Source organism: Fundulus heteroclitus, chromosome 6 (assembly GCF_011125445.2).
Source record: "Fundulus heteroclitus isolate FHET01 chromosome 6, MU-UCD_Fhet_4.1, whole genome shotgun sequence".
Lineage (NCBI taxonomy): Eukaryota > Metazoa > Chordata > Actinopteri > Cyprinodontiformes > Fundulidae > Fundulus > Fundulus heteroclitus.
The window spans coordinates 3,601,766-3,623,709 of record NC_046366.1 but is presented as its reverse complement, the minus strand read 5'-3'; the positions used below and the strand labels follow the sequence as shown (position 1 = coordinate 3,623,709).

At 46.3% G+C, this 21,944-nt stretch overlaps 1 protein-coding gene across 1 annotated transcript; it reads right to left on the bottom strand.

Moving 5' to 3' along the window:
• Nucleotides 1–280: 280 nt before the first annotated feature.
• Nucleotides 281–21,501, bottom strand: ano8a (anoctamin 8a). The gene is made up of 7 exons (XM_036137878.1): nt 20,834–21,501; nt 10,823–10,933; nt 3,925–4,057; nt 3,680–3,818; nt 3,439–3,535; nt 607–723; nt 281–438 (listed from the first exon to the last, which is right to left on the bottom strand). The coding sequence occupies exons 1-7, from the start codon at nt 21,021–21,023 to the stop codon at nt 326–328; spliced, it is 900 nt and encodes a 299-aa protein (XP_035993771.1). The 5' UTR covers nt 21,024–21,501; the 3' UTR covers nt 281–325.
• Between the last annotated feature and the right edge of the window lie 443 nt (nt 21,502–21,944).

Sequence of the window (21,944 nt, the reverse complement as noted above, 5' to 3'; positions counted from 1 at the left end):
CCTTTGGTCTTTGTGCTGCTCTTCTGATTAAAGCCCTCGTGGCCCGGTCTGGGGTTCTGGTGGGCGGTCCTCTCTTTGCAGGTTTGTTTTGGCACCATGTGCTTTTCATTTTAAGATGGTGGATGATGGTAGATTGCACACAGGTTGCAACAGACTTTTTTCGGGGCTTGTGTCAAAGGGGTGGATACATATGCACATGCCAACTACAGTTTTATTTTATTCTTATTTTTTTTATTATTTCTGTCAGAACAGAAGCCGCTTCAAATTGTAACTTACCCCTTTAATGTGGAGTAGAAAGAGGTTTCTGATACCTGGTCAGTTTCTGCTAGTATCCAGAGGAGAAAGCCGATGACAGCAGGATAGAGCATGGAGTTGTGTAGAAACCCAGCCAAGCGAAATACATGCCAATCTTCACTCCAAAGTAGTCACAGATGTCATCTAAAGGGTAGATTGCATTTAAATGATTTATGAGAACTATCTGATAATAATAAGCAGGTTTTAAACAACTAACAAATTGAGTTAGCAGAAGTAGATCACCACTCCAGGCATTGTATTCAGTGGGATGCATTTCGCTGTTCTTCTAAGCAATCCTTCAACATTTCTCACCAAGGGGCTGCCTTTCACATACAGCCTGGACCCAAGATGTCATCAGCTGGTTGAGTATTCTTTGCTCATGAAGAGGAAACATCTGATGGATCACCCCCCGGGTTGTTAGCTCTGGAACTAAAAGTACAGACAACACAAGGGAGTTTCCTCTTGTTGCACTTTCTGTTCATCTGTCACAGAAAATCTTAAAGAAATAAATCAAACAATCTGTAGTAATGTGGTAAAATGTGGAAAATTCTCCCCGGTGAACGAGAGGGTGGCCTCCCTCCGCATTCGTGTGGGGGGACGGGTTCTGACTGTTGTTTGCGCTTATGCGCCAAACAGCAGTTCAGATTACCCACCCTTTTTGGAGTCCTTGGAAGGGGTACTGGAGAGTGCCCCTCCTGGGGACTCCCTCGTTTTACTGGGGACTTCAACGCTCACGTGGGCAATGACAGTGGGACCTGGAGGGGCGTGGTTGGGAGGAATGGCCCACCTAATCTGAACTCGAGTGGTGTTCTGTTGTTGGACTTCTGTGCTCGTCATGGAGTGTCCATCACAAACACCATGTTCAAGCATAAGGGTGTCCATATGTGCTCTTGGCACCAGGACACCCTAGGCCGTAGTTCAATGATCGACTTTGTTGTCATTTCATCTGATCTGCGGCCGCATGTCTTGGACACTCGGGTGAAGAGAGTGGCGGAGCTCTCCACCGACCACTACCTGGTGGTGAGTTGGCTCCGATGGCGGGGGAGGAAGCCGGTCAGACCGGGCAGGCCCAAACGTATTGTGAGGGTTTGCTGGGAACGTCTGGCAGAGTCCCCTGTGAGACGGAGCTTTAACTCCCACCTCCGGGAGAACTTTGAACACGTCCCGGGGGAGGCGGGGGACATTGAATCTGAATGGACCATGTTCCGCGCCTCTATTGTTGAGGTGGCTAGTCGGAGCTGTGGCCGCAAGGTTGTCGGTGCATGTCGGAGCGGTAACCCTCAAACCCGCTGGTGGACACCAGTGGTGAGGGAAGCCGTCAAGCTGAAGAAGGAGTCCTACCGGGCTTTTTTGGCCTGTGGGACTCTGGAAGCAGCTGATGTGTACCGGCAGACGAAGCGGGCAAGGCGGCTCGGCTGGTCGCCGAGGCAAAAACTCGGACGTGGCAAGAGTTCGGAAAGGCCATGGAGAAAGACTTCCATACGGCTTCAAAGTGATTCTGGTCCACTATCAGGTGTCTCAGGAGGGGGAAGCAGTGCAGTACCAACACTGTTTATAGTGGGGGTGGTGTGCTGCTGACCTCGACTCGGGACGTCGTGCTTCGGTGGGTGGAATACTTCGAAGACCTCCTTAATCCCACCACCACGTCTTCCATTGCTGAAGCAGAGCCTGAGGACTCTGGGTCGGGTTCTCCCATCTCTGGTGCTGAGGTTGCAGAGGTTGTTAAAAAGCTCCTCGGTGGCAAGGCCCCGGGGGTGGATGAGATTCGCCCTGAGTACCTTAAGGCTCTGGATGTTGTGGGGCTGTGTTGGTTAACGCGGCTCTGCAGCTTTACGTGGACATCGGGGGCAGTTCCCCTGGATTGGCAGACTGGAGTGGTGGTCCCCCTATTTAAAATGGGGGACCAGAGGGTGTGTTCCAACTGCAGAGGAATCACACTCTTAAGCCTCCCTGGTAAGGTCTATTCAGGGGTTCTGGAAAGGAGGGTCCATCGGATAGTCGAAACTCGGATTCAGGAAGAGCAGTGTGGTTTTCATCCTGGCTGTGAAACACTGGATCAGCTCTACACCCTCAGCAGGATCCTGGAGGGGGCATGGGAGTTTGCCCAACCAGTCTACATGTGTTTTGTGGACCTGTAGAAGGCATTCAACCGTGTCCCCCGAGGGATCCTGTGGGGAGTACTCCGGGAGTATGGAGTATCGGGCCCTTTAATAAGGGCTGTCAGGTCTCTGTATGACCGGTGTCAGAGTCTGGTCCGCATTGCGGGCAGTAAGTCGGACTCGTTTCCGGTGAGAGTTGGACTCCGATTCTGTCACCGATTCTGTTCGTAACTTTTATGGACAGAATTTCTAGGTGCAGCCAAGGTGTTGAGGGGATCCGTTTTGGTGGCCTTAGGATTGCGTCTCTGCTATTCGCGGATGACGTGGTCCTATTGGCTTCATCAGGGCGTGATCTACAGCTCTCACTGGAGCGGTTCGCAGCCGAGTGCGAAGCGGCCGGGATGAAAATCAGTGCCTCCAAATCCGAGGCCATGGTCTTGAACCGGAAAAGGGTAGAGTGCCTCCTTCAGGTTGGGGAGGATGTACTGCCCATAGTGGAGGAGTTCAAGTATCTTGGGGTCTTGTTCACGAATGAGGGGAAGATGAAGTGGGAGATCGACAGGCGGATTGGTGCGGCGTCTGCTGTGAAGCGCTGTACCGATCCGTTGTGGTGAAGAGAGAGCAGAGCCAAAAGGCAAAGCTTTCGATTTACCGGTCGATCTACGTTCCTACCCTCATCTATGGTCACGAGCTTTGGGTCGTGACCGAAAGAACGAGATCCCGGATACAAGCGACTAAAATTAGTTTTCTCCGTAGTGTGTCTGGGCTCTCCAGGGGAAGACCCAGGACACGCTGGAGGGACTATGTCTCCCGGCTGGCCTGGGATATCCTTGGGATTCCCCTGGAGGAGCTGGCCCAAGTGGCTGGGGAGAGGGACGTCTGGGCCTCCCTACTGAAGCTGCTACCCCCGCGACCCGACCCCGGATAAGCGGAAGAAAACGGACGGACGGACAGTATAGAAGATTCACCAAGGTATACAACAAGAATAAATAAATAAGAAGATTTAGAGCAGCCTGAAAAATGTGGATCAAAAATGTCAGCTTACTGATTGGCTGACCCTCCAAAAAGTGGATGTTGTGGAGCATCTCTCCCTGTTTGGCGCGCAGGTTATCCAGCCAATATTTAATGATGCTTTGGCGCTCCTAAACACATCATGCAAAAGGTTTTATTGCATTAAATAAAATAATATACACATTTGCATTTCCAAAACAAAAAAGATGACATGTGTAACATTCCAACAACTCCAGATGCCACTGATCATGAGAATCACAGTTTGGACTTCTAACCTGTGAGGTGAAAAAGTACAACTCGCTCTCTATGTTCTCATAGATGTTATCCTCCTCGAAGGAAAAGCGGCGCATCCCACCACCAAACTGCGGCTTTACAGCCTTGTACATGCCCATCTGCTCCGCTCCTCGCAGTAAGCTGTTGGGGAAAGAACAGCAGGATTTAATTTCTGCCTAAAATAAACTGCCATGTTTGGGGTTCATGCTAAAATGCTTTCTCGCAGCTGTGCAAGTGTGAGTCTTACTTTTCAAACGTTGTTGTGATGAAGAAGGCATGGACCTGGGTGTGTTTATGCTGTCGGACCTGGATGCTGACTTGTGGGATTCCGACACGAATTTGATTGAGGAGCCACAGCAGAGTGTGGTCATCTATTGTATCTGGGAGAATTGAAGATAGATCAGCATGTATTTCACCATCTTCTTTATACGTAACTCCAAATGTAGAAGCAGACGTTATAAAGCAGCAGTTTCTGTATGTACGTTCTAGAGATGCTGGACTGGCACTGGTCCATGATCAGCTGGTCTAAAACTAAAGTCACCACTTATTGCACCATATGAAGCACAACCAGGTTGTGCTCGTGACAAACTCTCCCTGGCATGGACATTGTGATTGAACGGAGAAGGTTCAGCCATTTTCAGTATCAGGGAGGTGTTTAAAAATGAAGCCAGATGAAGCACAAAAGCTTCCTGAAAAGAAAGTGTCTTTTGGGTGTAATATGGTGTAGATAATACACTATATGGTGTAATATTAATCATATAACAGCAACATTTTATTAACATGGTGTCATGGTGCAGCCTTGCCTGCTGCACCATGGACATTTCAGGGCACTCTCAGCCTCCCATACAGCTCCAGATCCCATGCTCCACTAATCACCTACACCTGTCAGCCTCCCTATTTAAGCTCCGTGCTTTCAGTCCTCCCCTGTCGGTTCGTTCTGTTGATTTCTGCTCACAACTGCTCACCTCACCTGTTTTTGTCCAGCCCAAGTTCCTTTCATCTCCGCCCGCCTGCTGTGGTTCTGGTCCTGCTCTCTCTCCGGTCCTGCAAGTATTCACCAGTCGTGCTGTTAATCCTGTTGTGGTTCTGGTTCCAGTCTCCACTCTGCCATGCTGCTGGTCTAACCAGGTTCCAAGCTTCCATTCTGCCGTGCTGCTGGTCAAGCCTGGTTCCAGGTCTCCTGTCTGCTGTGCTTCTGGTTCTGCTGCCTCCGTGCTCTGGTTCCTACCTGCTTGCCAGTGCCTGCCTTCACCATCATCCTGCTTCAGCTCTGTACAGACTCTTGGTTCCATCCTCCACAATCCACTATTTCAATAAACTGTTAAATTTACTCTGTTGTGGTGTGTTCGGGTTCAATAGCAAAATCATGACAGAACGAACCGACCAAAGGAACCCGACACACACACACAGCTCCATGCAGAAACCAGCCAGATGGATCCAGACCATCACACCGTAAGCAGAATACTGGAAACTTTACGCTCCGAACTAAGAGGTGGACTGGCCAAGGTGGCTGCCGTGAGCCCACTGTCACGCCGAATCGAGGCAACTGTCTTGCTGCGAGATGACTGGGAGCAGCGCGTCTCTGACTTGGTGCGGAGGCTTCCTGGACACTCCACTGTGGCTGGCCTCTTGAAGGACGTGGATTGGGACTATTGGGCAGGAGTCTCTCAACCTGGTCCACCGCACAGTAATCCATCTACTTCGGCTGACGGCGAGAGCGTTCTTGCTACTGTTCCTGTCACCACTGTCTCCACCACAGCTGTTTCCTCTGCTGCTAACGCCGCAGATGCTGCTCCAGCGAGCCAGAGCCGAAGTCGTCTCGTTCTCCGTCGCCTCTGTCACCACCTCCACGACACTCAGCTGGCTCCTCGGGTGAAGTCTTTAACTGCTGCTCCCACCGCTGCTGCCCGTGTCTCCTCCAGAAGCCGAATCCGCCGGCACAAGACCTCCCTCCATGTCCAGCCAGACGCTGCCGCACCAATTGGAGCTGACGTCACCTCTCTTCCCCTGGTGAGTCAGCCGGATACAGTTGCTGCCGCTACTCAGGAGAGTCCAGCTAGAGCACCCCAGATCCATGAGACCCAGTTATGGGATTTCTTTTACGGGGATAGGGAGGACCTGTTTCTTGCTCAGTCAGCGGCCAAAGACCATGAACCTGTTCAGTTCACAGCCAAAAACTCAGTTCCTGATGAGCCCGCAGCCAAGGACTCAGTTTCCATTCTGCCGTCCGCCCTGGGTAAAGAGCACGCCAGCCCGGCATCCGACGTGGGACCAAAGCACGCCAGCCCGGCGTCCGACGTGGGTCCAAAGCACGCCAGCCCGGCGTCCGACGTGGGTCCAAAGCACGTCAGCCCGGCGTCCGACGTGGGTCCAAAGCACGCCAGCCCGGCGTCCGACGTGGGTCCAAAGCACGTCAGCCCGGCATCCGACGTGGGACCAAAGCACGCCAGCCCGGCGTCCGACGTGGGACCAAAGCACGCCAGCCCGGCGTCCGACGTGGGACCAAAGCACGCCAGCCCGGCGTCCGACGTGGGACCAAAGCACGCCAGCCCGGCGTCCGACGTGGGACCAAAGCACGCCAGCCCGGCGTCCGACGTGGGTCTCGAGCACGCCAATCGGGCCTACGACGCAGTGACCCAGGAGGGCTCACTGTCTGCCTGTCTAATGGGGACCCAGGAGGGTCCACCGGCTGCCAGAGACGCAGGGACCCAGGAGGGTCCGCTGCCCGCCGTTGATGCGGGGACCCAGGAGGGTCCGCCTCTTTTCAAGCTCAATGAGGGGGTCCAGGAGGACCCGCCTCTTTTCAGGCTCCATGAGGGGGTCCAGGAGGACCCGCCTCTTTTCAAGCTCCATGAGGGGGTCCAGGAGGACCCGCCTCTTTTCAGGCTCCATGAGGGGGTCCAGGAGGACCCGCCTCTTTCAAGCTCCATGAGGGGGTCCAGGAGGACCCGCCTCTTTTCAGGCTCCATGAGGGGGTCCAGGAGGACCCGCCTCTTTTCAGGCTCCATGAGGGGGTCCAGGAGGACCCGCCTCTTTTCAAGCTCCATGAGGGGGTCCAGGAGGACCCGCCTCTTTTCAAGCTCCATGAGGGGGTCCAGGAGGACCCGCCTCTTTTCAAGCTCCATGAGGGGGTCCAGGAGGACCCGCCTCTTTTCAAGCTCCATGAGGGGGTCCAGGAGGACCCGCCTCTTTTCAAGCTCCATGAGGGGGTCCAGGAGGACCCGCCTCTCCTCAAGCTCAATGAGGGGTCCAGGAGGACCCGCCCTCAATCTCAGCTCCAGTGCTTGCTCCTTGCAGCTTTAGAGCACTGTCTCCTATATCCTGTAGCCAGGTGCCTTTGGCATCCTGTAGCCCGGGGCCTCCCGAACTCTGTAGCCCAGGTTCTCCCGAACTCTGTAGCCCGGGTTCTCCCGAACTCTGTAGCCCGGGTTCTCCCGAACTCTGTAGCCCAGGTTCTCCCGAACTCTGTAGTCCTGTGACTTCTGTAGCCGGAAGCCAGGATTCTCCTGAACTCTGTAGCCTGAGGCCTTCTCCAGTCTCCTATAGCTCGGCGCCACCTGTCTCCTGTAGGCCGGTGTTTTCTGAAAACCGTAGCCAGGCGTCTCCCAAAACCTGTGGCCCGGGGTCTCCCGAGTCCTGTAGTCCTCTGATCTCTGTAACCAGTAGGCCGGTGACCTCAGTAACCTATAGTCCTGTGCCGTCTGAAGCCTGTAGCCCGTGGTTGTCTGAAGCCTGTAGCCCATCGCCGCACCGGATCTTGCCTCTTCGTCGGGGTCGCCCTCCGCGACGCCCGAATCTGACTCTGCCTCGTCGGGGTCGCCCTCCGCGACGCCCGAATCTGACTCTGCCTCGTCGGGGTCGCCCTCCGCGACGCCCGAATCTGACTCAGCCTCGTCGGGGTCGTCCGCCGCGACGCCCGTTTTTGACTTGGCTGTCTCGCCGGCGGGGGCCGCCCTCCTCAAGGTTTCGATCGGGCGCTATTGCTCCGCCGCCTGCCACGTCCTGGTCGACCTCCTCGAGGACTCTTTGTGGCTTAGTAGCCGTTTTGCCTGCGCCCTTAAGGCCTGTGCTTGTTTATTTTTTGTTCGAGCTCTGCCTTAGTTTTGAGTTATGTAGAATTCCTCAGTTTTAGAGTTATTTAGGGGGTTCTTTGTTTTCCTTAGAGTACTTGAATTTCTATTTTGTTTTTGTTTTTCCAGCTCTGTTCTAGTGTTCTAGGTTTGCCCTTAGTCTTCCGGGGTTTGCTTTAGAATTCTAGTTTTTTTACCTTAGTCTCCCAGTTTTCGCTTTTGTGTCCTTATTCTATCTTTAGTTAACTAGTTTTACATTAGTGTACCTGTCCTAGTCTCCTTGTTTTGCTTAAATTTTATAGTTTTGCTTTAGTGTTTTGTTCCCTTCCTAGTTTTGATTTTCTAGTTTTTTTTGCTTTAGTCTTTCCTTGTGTTACCCCAGCCCGAGTTTTCCAGTTTTGCTCTATTTATTTTTTAGTTTCTGTTTTGGATTTTCTAGTTTTGCCTTTGTTTTCCAGTTCTTGGTTGGATTCCTTTGCCCAGCGCTTTTTAATATCAGCGCTCCTTGGTCCTCGCATTCATTTAGGCTTCGGATCCCTGGTTCTGAGCTGTTTCATGCTCTTTTGCTTTGTTGGTTTGAGTTTCCCTAGTTTTTGTTTTTGCCTCCTAGTTCCCCTGTTATTCCTTGTCCCTGTAGTTCACCTATGTTTTTTAGCCCTGTAGTTCCAGTCCTAGCCCTGTAGTACCCGTCTTGGCCCTGTAGTTCTTGTATTAGCACTGTAGTCCCTGTCAAGTTTTGTAGTTTCGTTCTTAGTTCTGTATTTGTTTTTCTAAGTTTTTGTTTTTATCCCCTTAGTGTCTATATGTCTGGGTTCCTGCGTTAGGACGGATTCCGGCGCCCTTTAGGTCCCTACGCCTTACTTCCCCTAGTTTCCCTGTTTTGCTAGTTATCCTGAATCCTTAGTTTCTCTGTTTCCCTGGTGTTTAGATTTTTCTGTTTTTCTGGCGTGTTAGTACGTCCTCTAGTTCCCCTGGCGTCTCCTAGGTTTTTGCCTGCCAGCGTAGTGTAGAGGTTTTCTTGTTTGCCTACGTTTTCTCTTTATTTTTGGTTCGCCCTGGTCGGGTAGTTTTGGTTTTGACTCTGGCCCTCCTTCCTAGCCTCCCACCACCCACCCTGGGTGGGTCGTTTTTTGTTGTGTTTCTTTTGGCCGTCTGGAGCCGGCCTTAAGGGGGGGGTGATGTCATGGTGCAGCCTTGCCTGCTGCACCATGGACATTTCAGGGCACTCTCAGCCTCCCATACAGCTCCAGATCCCATGCTCCACTAATCACCTACACCTGTCAGCCTCCCTATTTAAGCTCCCTGCTTTCAGTCCTCCCCTGTCGGTTCGTTCTGTTGATTTCTGCTCACAACTGCTCACCTCACCTGTTTTTGTCCAGCCCGAGTTCCTTTCATCTCCGCCCGCCTGCTGTGGTTCTGGTCCTGCTCTCTCTCCGGTCCTGCAAGTATTCACCAGTCGTGCTGTTAATCCTGTTGTGGTTCTGGTTCCAGTCTCCACTCTGCCATGCTGCTGGTCTAACCAGGTTCCAAGCTTCCATTCTGCCGTGCTGCTGGTCAAGCCTGGTTCCAGGTCTCCTGTCTGCTGTGCTTCTGGTTCTGCTGCCTCCGTGCTCTGGTTCCTACCTGCTTGCCAGTGCCTGCCTTCACCATCATCCTGCTTCAGCTCTGTACAGACTCTTGGTTCCATCCTCCACAATCCACTATTTCAATAAACTGTTAAATTTACTCTGTTGTGGTGTGTTCGGGTTCAATAGCAAATCATGACACATGGTTAATATTACACCAAAGTTGTTTTGTATTATCTTTATGACAAGACTGGTGTTTACTGTTACTAATGCTGACTGCCCTATTGATGCTAACTACTAGGAGAAGATGCTACTGTCAGGTAGGAGTCACATGTTGAGTAATTGGAGAGTTATTGAAAAGAAAACAAATGATAAAGCTTACAGACTGGCAAGAGAAATAGGGACCAGGAGAACGACAGAACATGGGCTGCATAACGGAGGACCTGACAAAGAGTGTGACTGAACTGAACCACCTCTGGTCCATCTGTAAATACTTAGTGACTGATCTCAAGAAAAAGGCTGCTAAAGGCCCCTGGATAAGAGGATGTTTCTATTAAATACTAAGACGGACATATCAGCAATTTATTTTAAATTGACCTTCTAGGAAAATAGGGATACCTTGTGATACAATTCCTGATTCTATATAAAATAAATATAGTAAATTAGAACTAGAAACTATCTTACAAATATAAAAATTTGTGATTCTTTTTTATTTTTATGTGGATTTACATCTGTACCATAACCTGATAGCACTGTAAGTTTGGGCTTTATCAGTGATAGTTTTATTTTCCTGTCAACATTTTATTGCTGAGACAGTTGAATCTTTTCAATTGATCCATCAGGATATTTAATTGTTATCTATAGCTCTTAAATGGAAATCAGAATTGGCTAAAACTGTTAGCAGGTCACATCTTTACAAAACCTCTAGTCATCGTATATTTTCTGGTGTTCAGTGCACATGCAGTAAGGTGAGGAATCACAAGGCTGCTGCTGCTGCTGACAAAGTTGTGCAGAGGCCATTTTTAACACCACTGATACTGAATGCTTACAGGCCAGGAGTACTGGGGGTTAAAGGTCCAGAATCCCTCTCTTTAATAAAAATTTATTATTTTACACATTGTCCCTTTAAAGACAGTGTTGGAGAAAATGACTCTATTGACTAGTAAATGTTGACTCAAGCAGCCTAACTGCCCAAAGGTAAACAGCACGCTCTGTTTAAACATCACACATTGAACAGGATGTGGTCCTTTACACTACATGTGTGTGTGGTTGTTTAATGAAATACTTCAAATTCACATTGTATGCCCCTCCATTACAGGATACTGCAGAAAGAGCAGGTGCTGTTAATGGATAGCATCTGATACTCCCCAAAGACCTTTTAGGTGGTAAAGACGTAAATTAGCTGCTGGCTGGCCACCAATGCCATTCAGTGTGCATCCTTTCTCTCTGCAGCAGGGGCTTCAGCCATAGGGCAAACAGGGAGGACGTGTAAGAGCAGAGCATACTGAACCTGGGAAAGTCATCAGGATGTCACAGTTTTCTGTTGGAACCATCTTTAACCAGGACTTGCGAGAGTTGATATAATGTCTGGCCAGCAGAAGTCGTTTCCCGAACAGTTTATCTGAGAGAAAGAAAGGGATAAACATGAAAACAGGGCCTGAGAGAGTCTGAGTGGGTGATTATGATAGAGAAAGTGAGAGACAGATGGTGGTGTTTTATCATTGTGAGGCTCATGGACACAGATGACGGGTGGTTGTTAGTAACACCCTGCCACTCATCACTGATGTTCATTCTTTTGATTATTTTCTTATCCTTCCATTTTCACTGAGACAAAATGGCAGAAATATCCAAGATAAGCATGACTCTGCTTCTGTGGTCAAATGACTGAGCAAATATTCTGAACCAACAGCTAATTTGCAAACTGAGTGGCGTGCAAACACTTGTTTTTTCAAGTTTGTCTGTAAAAAAAACCTCAGGGGGTATTTTTGGATTATCTCACCCTCTTATTGCTTTTGTGGAGTTTATGCTAAGGTTTTTGGAGAGACACAAATGCTACAGGTCGCAAACTTTGCGGTCTGGGTGCCAACAACTCTTATTGTTTTTAGATTATTGTCTAAAACTGATCAGATGCTAATTATTTCTTTGCGGAAGGCTTTAAAAGGTTTACTTTATAAAAAATAAATTTCTCCCCCAACACAATATAATCAGCTAAATTCATGTCAGGTTTCACAGCTTCACCTGCTTTTTAGTTTCTCAGCTTGACCATTATGTCTTAACTTGTGTCTGTGTGTTATGTTTGAATTCTGAGCCGGTCTCTCACCAAAAGGTTATTATGTTGACATTATGACAATAAAGATTCTTTGTTCTTCTTGAGGTGAAATCCCTTAATAAATCTAATAAGTCAACTGGTTTTGTTTTTCAAGTGACAGAGAGATGTGGTTAAAGGTCACTGTTTCTTCAAAGAAATGTCTGCATGTCATCATTACTTGCCTTAAAAAAAAAACCTCACGTATAAAAAAACTGCTTGTCAAATTACCACACCTGAAGAAAATATTTTCTAGAAGATCAAGAGCTTAAAAGGTTTCAGGAAGGCTTCAGAACCTACAAGACTGCCCAGCCAGGTTCAGGACTGCTTGCCTGCAATAAAAATGCATAACCATGTTGCCACCAGACCAGTGTATACCTTGCTCAGCTTCAGAGGCAGGATGGCACAGAGGCTCTCTTACCTTGGCCACAAGGGTGGTTGGGAGTTGGTGCACATGCATGACAGAAAAATATATAATTTACCTGTCAACTGCACCTTAAACAAGTTTCTATTGCTTTTATCAATGTGCAGTTAATGGGAATTAGCACCCCCTGTTCGGTGTGTAAAATAGGGAAACTATTTTATTTACTATGTGCAGAACTGTACTACCTTTTATTCCACCCCAGAATTTAAATGACTTCCTGCATTTTGAGTGGTTGGGGGTTGGCAGAAAAAGGGGCTTGTCCAGTGCAGCCTTCGTGCAGAACTATTTCCAAAGAAGTTCGGACATTGGCCTTGTGACAAGTAGGGCTGCAAAGAAACCTCTTCTGTCCAAGAAAACCATCAAAAACAGTCTGCAATTCTCCAGAACGTACAATGATGGACAGCAGAAGACTGATGCAAAGTTATTTTTTACCCATCAAACTTTACTCTGACTGTCTGTGACATTTGAAAAATTGTTCGTTTGGAGAAGATAAGGTGGAACCCGCCATGAGTCGTGTAGCGATGGGCCAGTATGACATACTCATGGCATAATAACCCTGGGAAAAATACTTTGGCTTCATGGTATGAAGTTATGAATACAATGTTTCTTAAGCCAATCACGCCATCTCTGACATCTCATTAAAAGGACTTTAGAATGATGACGGTAAGTTTGAGGATGGGTGAGATGGACTTAAAAGTTGATCAAAATATTTTGTGATATTTATTGACGGAAATGTACAAAAACTGTTCTAAAGCTCAACTTGTATCCAAAAGGGTAATTTAGTACAACCTTTACATAAAGTAGTGCAGTTGTATGGCTAAAGAAGAAATGATAACCACATTCAATCAAAATGAAAATTATGTGAGTAATATATTTATGTATTAAACCTTTAATGGAAGCAACTTTAAAGAGCCAAAGCAACAATCCCAATCATTTTATCAGTGCTGGGAGTTTGCTAACATTTAGAGCTTCTCATTATTATGATAAATCCCAATTGTTCACACAATAACTTTCTTCCACTGATAAATGATACAATAATTTTCCATCCCTAATTATAACTTTGTAAAGCCCAGGTTTACCTCGATACCACTGAAGAGACCATGGCTAGACTTGTGTTGTGTGAGTAATGAAAAAATAATTTCAAGAGAGTTTGTCTTCTCATAGTTCTGTCCATAAAAGCTCCCATGAATAAATAGAAAGCTCAAACATTCTCCATCTAACAACTAAGGAACAATTTGCTGCTGATCTGTGTATCTTTCAGCATTATGGGGCACTGTGCCACAAGGTTAAAATGATAACAAATGGTCTCAAAGATCAGAAGATTAAACATTTGGATCTGTGGCCAGACCTTCACCCAAGAGATAACCTGAGGTTGCTTCAGAGGAAGAAACCAAAGCCTAAAGACTGGGATTGACAGGAAGCACTAACAATGGGTCACCATCAGTGACCCCTGTGTTGAAAACATCAGCTTTTTACTGAAAATCAATGCATTTGGAAACAAAAGCCTTTGAAACTTATTAAATGCTTTAATTGTTCTTATTGTACCACAGAAATGTGTAAGAAGCAGAAGCACATCAATATGCTGACATGCCAAAATACAACATCTGTGTCTGCAGCCATTTTTGCTGCATGTTCTTTTAAACAGTGTACCTCAGTGGCTCACATGGTGCTTCATGGAGGGACAGTAGCTGCAGTGACCGCTCTCCTAAGTGTTCACGCAATTATAAAGTGGCCCTCTCAGTGTGTATACATGAGCTGGGATTTTATATGGTTATATCTGTCTACTAGTAGCCTGTTTTATCCCTCCTATCAAGCATAATCTGTGCTCCTGTTATGTCTATATGATAGAGCTATCATCACAATACCAGAGTAAATTTACAGAATATCTTTGAATGCTATACTCACTCAGTGGTTTCAGGTAGTTGGAGAAACCAGGAGTAAATATGCAATCGGTTCTATTTAAAAACTAAATATTACGTCATGATATTCAAGTTTTTGGGTTTTGATTTTATTTTGTGCTTTCAGCATATCCTTGTTGTTCATTTAAGTCTTGCCATATTAGTTCATGTTTTTGTATTATTTGATTTATTTGTCTTTAGACCCCTGTTTATGTTTTCCTGTTAGTTGGCTGTTTTTAAGTCAGCTTCCTCTGTTGAGTAGTCTCCGTCCCTCAGCTGCCCTGCCTTCATTCTCCCTCAGCTGCTCCATATTTCCTTTGATTAGCTCCTCTGGTTCATTTGTTATTTATCCACCTTTGGCTCATCATTTAATGTCACTGCTCATCACTAAATGTTTTTGTTAACTATGCCAATTTTATTTCCAGTGCCAGACATACCCTTTTAAATTTACCAATTTTTCCACTATTAAAAACCATCATTTTTTCTATAGCCACTTTCTGCACTTGGGTCCTTTTTAAGATAAGATAAGAAATACCTTTACTGTCGAACAATGGGGAAATTCGGGTGTGACAGTGGCAAAAACATGGGCAGAATTATACACTAAATCAATAATGAAACACAAGCTGATATAAAGTTAGTTTTAAAGCAATAGAGATTGAGCTTATCACAAAGGCCAAAATATAATAAAATGAATACGAAGCATTTTCTGACAAAAATGAAATATTCAAATAAAACAGGAAATACAGCAGCCGATTTACATATCGACGTGAGAAAACTATGCAATATGTATGATTGTACAAGCAACACCCTGAAGTAGCCTAAGCATGTGCAAATGGACATTGATCTGAGACAGTGTAAACGATTCATGATTCCTGATCGGATCAGAACTTGTGTAACCATTAGCATGGTGTAAACACTTGTTGAGTTTGTTAGCAGCAGAGATTAAAAAGTCCAACAGCAGCTAGGATGAAGGACGTTTAACAGCAGCTGGGATGAAGGGCATCTAGGATGCAGCTGGTGTCACTGAAAGAGCTCTCTAGCTCTGCAACAGCTCCATACATGGGGTGGGAGACATTGTCCATCAGTGATGTTATTTGTCTTATAGTGTCCTTCTGTTTCCCAGCACCTGTACTGGGTCCAGGGGATCCCAGGGCAGAGTTGGCCTTCTTAATAGGTTTATCCAGCAGCTTCCTCTCAGCTACAGATAAGCTGCTGCTTCAATACCACCACAGAGTTAAAGAAAGTCTTCAGGAGCATCCCCTGCACTCCAAAAGACCTCGGCCTCCTCAAAAGATTTTGTTGTGTGCTGATCACAGCAATTTTTAAAGGAACTGCACAGGTTTCTTTATATTCTGTTTGGGTCATATTTTTCAAGCTGTTCAGTTTTCTTAATTCATTATGTTTTGTTTAACAATTACGTCACAGTATTTACTGGGGAACTTCTAAATAAGATCATGGACTTCTGGTTTACCGAAATTCACTTGACCAATAGGGGGTTTTCAGCTGACGTCACGCTCACGTGACTACTCAGCGCGTCCGCCATATTGGGTGGCAGTCGTTTCGCACCGTTGACCTGCATTGTATGACGCCTTAGGCAGTATTGGAAGTGAACAATGGGGAAAACGTGTTTAATGGTTGGTTGCACGGCCCGTGGAGGTGGAGATCAACGCTCTTTCTATCGCCTACCAGCCGTAATAGTGAATCAGTGTGAAAAAAAAAACAGCTGTCTGAACAACGCCGTCACCTATGGCTGACACGGATATCCAGGTCCGATTTGGACGGTGTTAAGCTGGAATACGCCAGAGTCTGCGGTGCTCACTTTGTCACAGGTAATTAACTGTTAAGTATTTAAAACATATAAGAAGAATATATTAATAATAGGGCTTGGGCGTTATGACTTATTACTTTCCGCGGCTGCCGTGTTGACTGCCTCCGCCGCCTCCACTGCCTATTACTACCGCATACTGTACTCCCTCTCTCAGCTGTGTTTTAATTTGATTAATTTCACCTTAACTTGATTTCAACCATGGTAAACCGTTGCTGTATTGTGGGCTGTAACAGCGCAACACATGATCGCCATGGGAAAAACATAGAAACAGATTAATTTTCCACCGCTTTCCTGCCTGGAGGCGCAACCACGGAGAACAACTGTTAGCGATAACAAAGAGTCGGCTCGCTTGGATCGCGGCTGTAAGTCGACCGAACATAACTTTCCACAGTATCCCGATGTCAATGAGAGTGTGTTCTAAACGTTTGAAACACATAGCAGCAAGTTAAAAGTACATTACATGCGCGAGTGGTTGTTAGCGCTAACGGTTAGCATGTGCTAACCCGGCTGAGCGCAGCTTACCTTTGAACGAGTTACAGAGATAAAGAGATCGTCGGCTCGCTTGGATCGCGGCTGTAAGACCGAACATAACTTTCCACAGTATCCCGATGTCAATGAGAGTGTGTTCTAAACCTTTGAAACACATAGCAGCAAGTTAAAAGTACATTACATGCGCGAGTGGTTGTTAGCACTGGCGGTTAGCAGCTACTAAACTAGCATGTGCTAACCCGTCCGAGCGCAGCTTACCTTTGAACGAGTTGCTGTGTTCCCACTGTTTGCTGGCTTTATGATCTGCAGCTCCTACCGGCGCCAATACGGTAAATACAACTTAATTTTGCACTGGTCATTGTTCTGCTTAAATAATTAAAGCCGCGAGCGGCGTCGATCGGCCTTGCAGCCAAGCGCCTTCGCGCACCGCCCGCCGCCGGCGGGCGGTGCAACACATTTGCGTCGGATTGTTTACATTTTTACCATCTTATTAAAACTCACCCGTCCACGTATGATGGCGATTTCCTTGATGTACATAACCAGATGTGAACTGGTTGTGAGCCTCTAGATCCTTGTAAGCTCTCATTTCCTCAAGAGTGTGCAGAGGGTTTTCACTGAACACCAGGTAATGCACTATGTCGCCGTGCTCTACATTTGGCCAATCATCTGGATTACGGCTAAACAAGGCACCGTGGAGGGCATACGGGTCCATATGGTCGATCACGGAACATTTCCTCAGATATACGTCCTTATCTGGTCGCTCTAGCGTGCTGGCGTACTTATCCATTCGCGATATGATAATACGTGTAAGACAACTAGAGATAAGGAAGTGTGCCACCCAATATGGCGGACCGGAAGTTGGCCAGTGACGTCAGTGAAAACACCCTATTTCGAGTCATTTTTGGTGTCTAAGCTCAAAGATGCCGAAGCTACAAGTGGATCAGTGAAAATGTTTGGTTGTTGGGTGTAACAACCAAACATTTCATTACCTTGTCCCCCAGCGTACTACAAAAACAGCCAAATGGGGTGGAGTGAAACGCTCTGCTACCTGGAGGGGGGCAGGGTGTGAAGTGCCTCCTTTAGATTTAAAGAGACAGCACCAAAACGAGTTGCTGTCAGATAACAAGGAATTCAGACCAAAGCATTGCAGTTAAACTTTATATAGAACACAACTGAATGATTTCAATATGAAAAGTAGGATATCGAAAAGCATATTAAGAATAAAGAATCTAGAATCTTTATTGTCACCATGTGTTACCATGGTGAATTGTTTTTTGGAGACAGACACCAACTTGGGACGTACACAGACAACATATAACACATGAATGAAATCAATCGATTGTACTGACCAAAAGCATTTCCTGAGAAGCTTAAAGTGTGCAAATAATCTTTTGGGTCTGATAAGATATGTAAGCAAGTCCAAGAAGTCCAATATTAATCCATTTGCGAACCATGTGGATTAAGGTGTTATTTTAGATGTTTCTCTATTCCACCAAATGTACTCTGGCTTACTGTCTGCATACTATGACTCTCCAAAAACAATTTTCGCTTCATACTCGAGCCTACCTATTGCCTATATTTTTTGTGACAAATTTCGGCATTTCTCACACTTTCTGCCAGTGGGAAGAAGTTGAGCACCTAGAGCCATTTCATCTCCAGCAGGCACCCACAGTACACCTGTCAGTGGGGCACAGAGAGGGGCTGTGACTCCGCGTGTCCTTGCGATCGCCTGCTTTGAGAATCTCAGTGCATCAAGCTCGGTGTCAAATATAAAACAGTTCGATGTGAAGACTTCTTTATAAAGCAGTTTATAATGTGACTCTGCGTACACAGACACGGCCGTAGAAATATAGCTCTGAGAGTGTATATTAGCGGCTGATGCGCGGAATCCACGTCGAGTATGTGTGTGGATGTCCGTGGACTCAAGTCTATGCAGGTATGTGGGAACCTTTATGTCTTCTTTTGATCTTGCTTTTGTTAAGTGTTTCATTTTTTTCAGTCCAGTCAACATAATAGCAAAACATTGTTTTAACTTGATAATTTGGTATGCAAAGTTCTATTCTCTTTTTTACTGACACTAAACTGTAATGTCACTCAGAATGTATAGTATTGTTTCTGTGTCTCTTTTCACCTCCTCTCTACCAAAGCAGTTGGCTGCAAATGGGAGCTAATCTAGGGTGACCAAACGTCCGTATTTCCCGGGACATGTCCGTATTTCACGTCCTGTCCCGGGCGTCCGGTTTTTTTTTTAGAAAGTGAGGAAATGTCCTGTTTTTTAAATTACCTTCATTGGACCATTAAATTGACAGGCACTAGGGCACTGCGCACGGCGCTGCGTGTGAGTAATCCCTGAGCCGTGTCAGTGCGGGCAGCCCTGTTCTTAATCAGAAGATAGATAGCGTGGCTGTCAGTACGCCAACAACATGCCGAAGCGCAAATGTATGTTTACCGACGATTTATAAAAGAGTTTCCCCGCTTTCAGACCGGGTCGAGACAAATGGGAGGCCTTTATTGTGCTATTCATTCATTACAGGAATTGTTAAGCATTTTTTAATAAATAAATTTTGAATAAAATTATCATTTGTTATTGGAGTTATTGCTGTTGACTTTTACTGAAAAGCATTTTTAATAAACCAACTGTAAATATCATGTTATTGTAGGATTACGTAGGCCTATGTTAAGTGAGTGCATGCTACAGACATCTCTATGCATGGGAACAGAGATTTCTCTTCCCCCCCCCACCCCCCCCCCCGCCCCCCCGCTCCAAGGTGTCCTGGTTTTCACAAATGAAAATATGGTCACCCTAAGCTAATCCTGAGCCATGTTTGCATGAAGGTTTCTTCCAGTTAAAAGGAAACCTTTCCACTCCACTGTCTCCCTGTGCTTGTTCAGGATGAGGGATTAGAGTCAAGCTTTTCTAAGACAACTAACGTTTTAGCATCTAGGACTTGATGGTGATCTTAATATGTACTAAACACTTAGATTTCTGAAGACATAGTTAATAACACTGATTGTCTCCATGTCATGGCAACAGTTAGTGGGTGGGATGTGTTAGGAAGGAACATTTGGTCCTTAAAGTTGGTGTGATGTGATGGAAGCTGGAAAAACGGCGACAAGTGTACAGGTCTGGCCTGCTGACTGTCGATCAAAAGTGGAACAAGAAGGAATAGTGGCGAACCAGACACGATCATTGATTCATGTGGGAAATAAAGGCTAAGTCGGCTCCAACTGCTGGTCTCCTGTTGAAGACGTTAACACTGGTTCTAATAGAAAGCTATCAGAGTACATAGTGCGTCATGGCCTGTGGTATGTGGGGCGGCAGACCAGTGCAGAAAGCACCAGCAATTAACATGTGAACATCAGAACTGGACCGCAAAACAATGGATGAAGGAGACCTGGTGTGATGATTCACGTTTCCTTTTGGCATCACCTGGCTGGCCAGATGTCTTTGTCACTGACCTGGTAAACAAGAATTAAATTAAGGAGCATTAGGTTTGATGGGTGGGTTGATGTAGCCTCCAAATTCCCTAGATACCAATTCTATGGGAAATTGAGGGGTTGTGCCGGATAAACAAGTCCAATTCATGGAGGCTCCATTTTACAACTTTCAGGATGCACAAGATCTGCTTGTAATATCTTGTTGCCAGATACGACAGCACACCTTCAAGGTTCTAGAAGAGTCCTTTCCTCAATGAGTCAGGCTGTTTTAGCAGCAAATGGGGAACCAATTATTGAGCATAATTGTAAAAACAGTACTCAGAATGTTCTGTCTGGTCATTGTAAATGGTTTGAATCGAATTGTATTTGATCTAAACCGGATCATTGATTGGATTGCAATGAAATGGATAAAATCCAGAAATTTGGACAGGGATTGTAAAAAAAGAGAACGGTTTGTTAATTTACGATAATGTTTGGTAAATTTGAGTGACATAAATCAGCTAAATGATTGACATAAATTAAATCCCGAAAAGGAATTTCTATAGGCCTATAGAAACATAAACAATATACTGTACAGTGAGAATTAAGGGCTAACCTGTTCTATTATTCTTTATCTTATGTTAATACTTGATTTTGAAGGGGAACAACCTGGTATGTAAGACCCCAAAACCTAAACTCTAAAACACCGTCACATAGGCTACTAGATCATCATAATGTTATAGAACCCAAAGCATTTTCAGTCGAGCAAAGGAATCAGAGAATGAAATACCAGGAATGATCTTTTCTGTTAAAGGCGCGGGACTAAAGAGCAGCAACCTGTTATATTTTTGTCTTTCCCATGCAAAGAGTAATAATGCTGTAGCAGCAGCTGACATGGACCTCACGCCTCCAGGATGACACTGAGCTCCACAGAGAGCTGAGGGTACCAGGGCCCGTCAGAGGGAAACCAAACAAACCCTTCCAGTGCAGGCTGCGCAGCATTAGTGATGTTTCACAATGCCCATGCACAGCGGCTTCTTATCTTCATTCTCAATCGCATCAAACACAACTACCCAGCTCCCGCTGATTCACGGCGGACACGGCGGATCGGGCGCACTTTGAAATGGTTTTTCCTTTTTTTTTTTCCTTTGGCAACTCACCGAGCATCCCGGACGTTTGCTGCTGCTGCTGCTGCTGCTGCTGGCTGCTGGTCCTGTCCTGGTGCTCGCTCCCGGGCACCGTCCTCTCCATCCTCTCCCCTGCCCCGTCTGCGCTGCTCCTGCTGCTTCCACCGTCTGCGGCAGAGTCGGCATCAGCCGCCTGCGCGCTGGTGACCGAATGCTCCATCATCGGGAGAAGGAAGACCGCCGTCAGAGCACGGAGGAGCCCGCTGTTAATGCATGGCCGCCGGCTGTAGCTCTGGCAGCCCGCACCTGCTATGTGGAACGGCTAGGGAGGAGCAGGAGCGACATCAACATGTCACGGACACGTTCCGCGCACCAGTCGTGACTGCATGACGACACAGAGCGGGGACACCGCGCGGGCCACAGGTTCACACGGAAAACGGGACGCGTCCAGACTAGTGTTTCAAACAAATCTATGTCCTAAATAGGCCCGGCGTATTTCGATATTATCTTCAACATCATTTTAAAATTATTGTAGCACATTAGATTTTCCAAATCATTTTTCTTCCACATCCAGGTCCCCTGAACGGTTTTTATTTGATATCAGAAGTGATTTTAGGAACAACGATTGCTTTTGGCACCCGAAGCAAATATCCACCGATTAAAATACCGAATATGTCCCTCCATGGCAAACCACGTACAACGTATAAACTAGTCAGAATTTCAAGGCATAAATATGGGAATCTATGGGAACTAATTTCTGCCACCTTGTCACACAATTGTCACACAGCATGTCATAAGAATTTTTGAAGGCATGTGTTTCAAAGGCATGCATATGAGAAACTATGGAAACCTACAGCTGCACTTTAAATTATTTAACCTCTGCAAAGTTGCTTTACTGGTAACATTCACAAACCACCAGGTTGTTTGCAATAATTCAATCAAACTATAACAATTTAAATAGCTTAATGTTACCAACATTACGAATGGTTTCTCCAAATTAAACACAAAATACCTCTTTTAATAGCTAATGCTGTCTCAGAATTATTCGCCTTTGTCATTACAAGCATTTCAGTGCTTATTAGAGCACCCTTTTCTGTTATGACCTGCTTTAAACAACAAGATGTTCAGGATGAAAGCTCTGGCA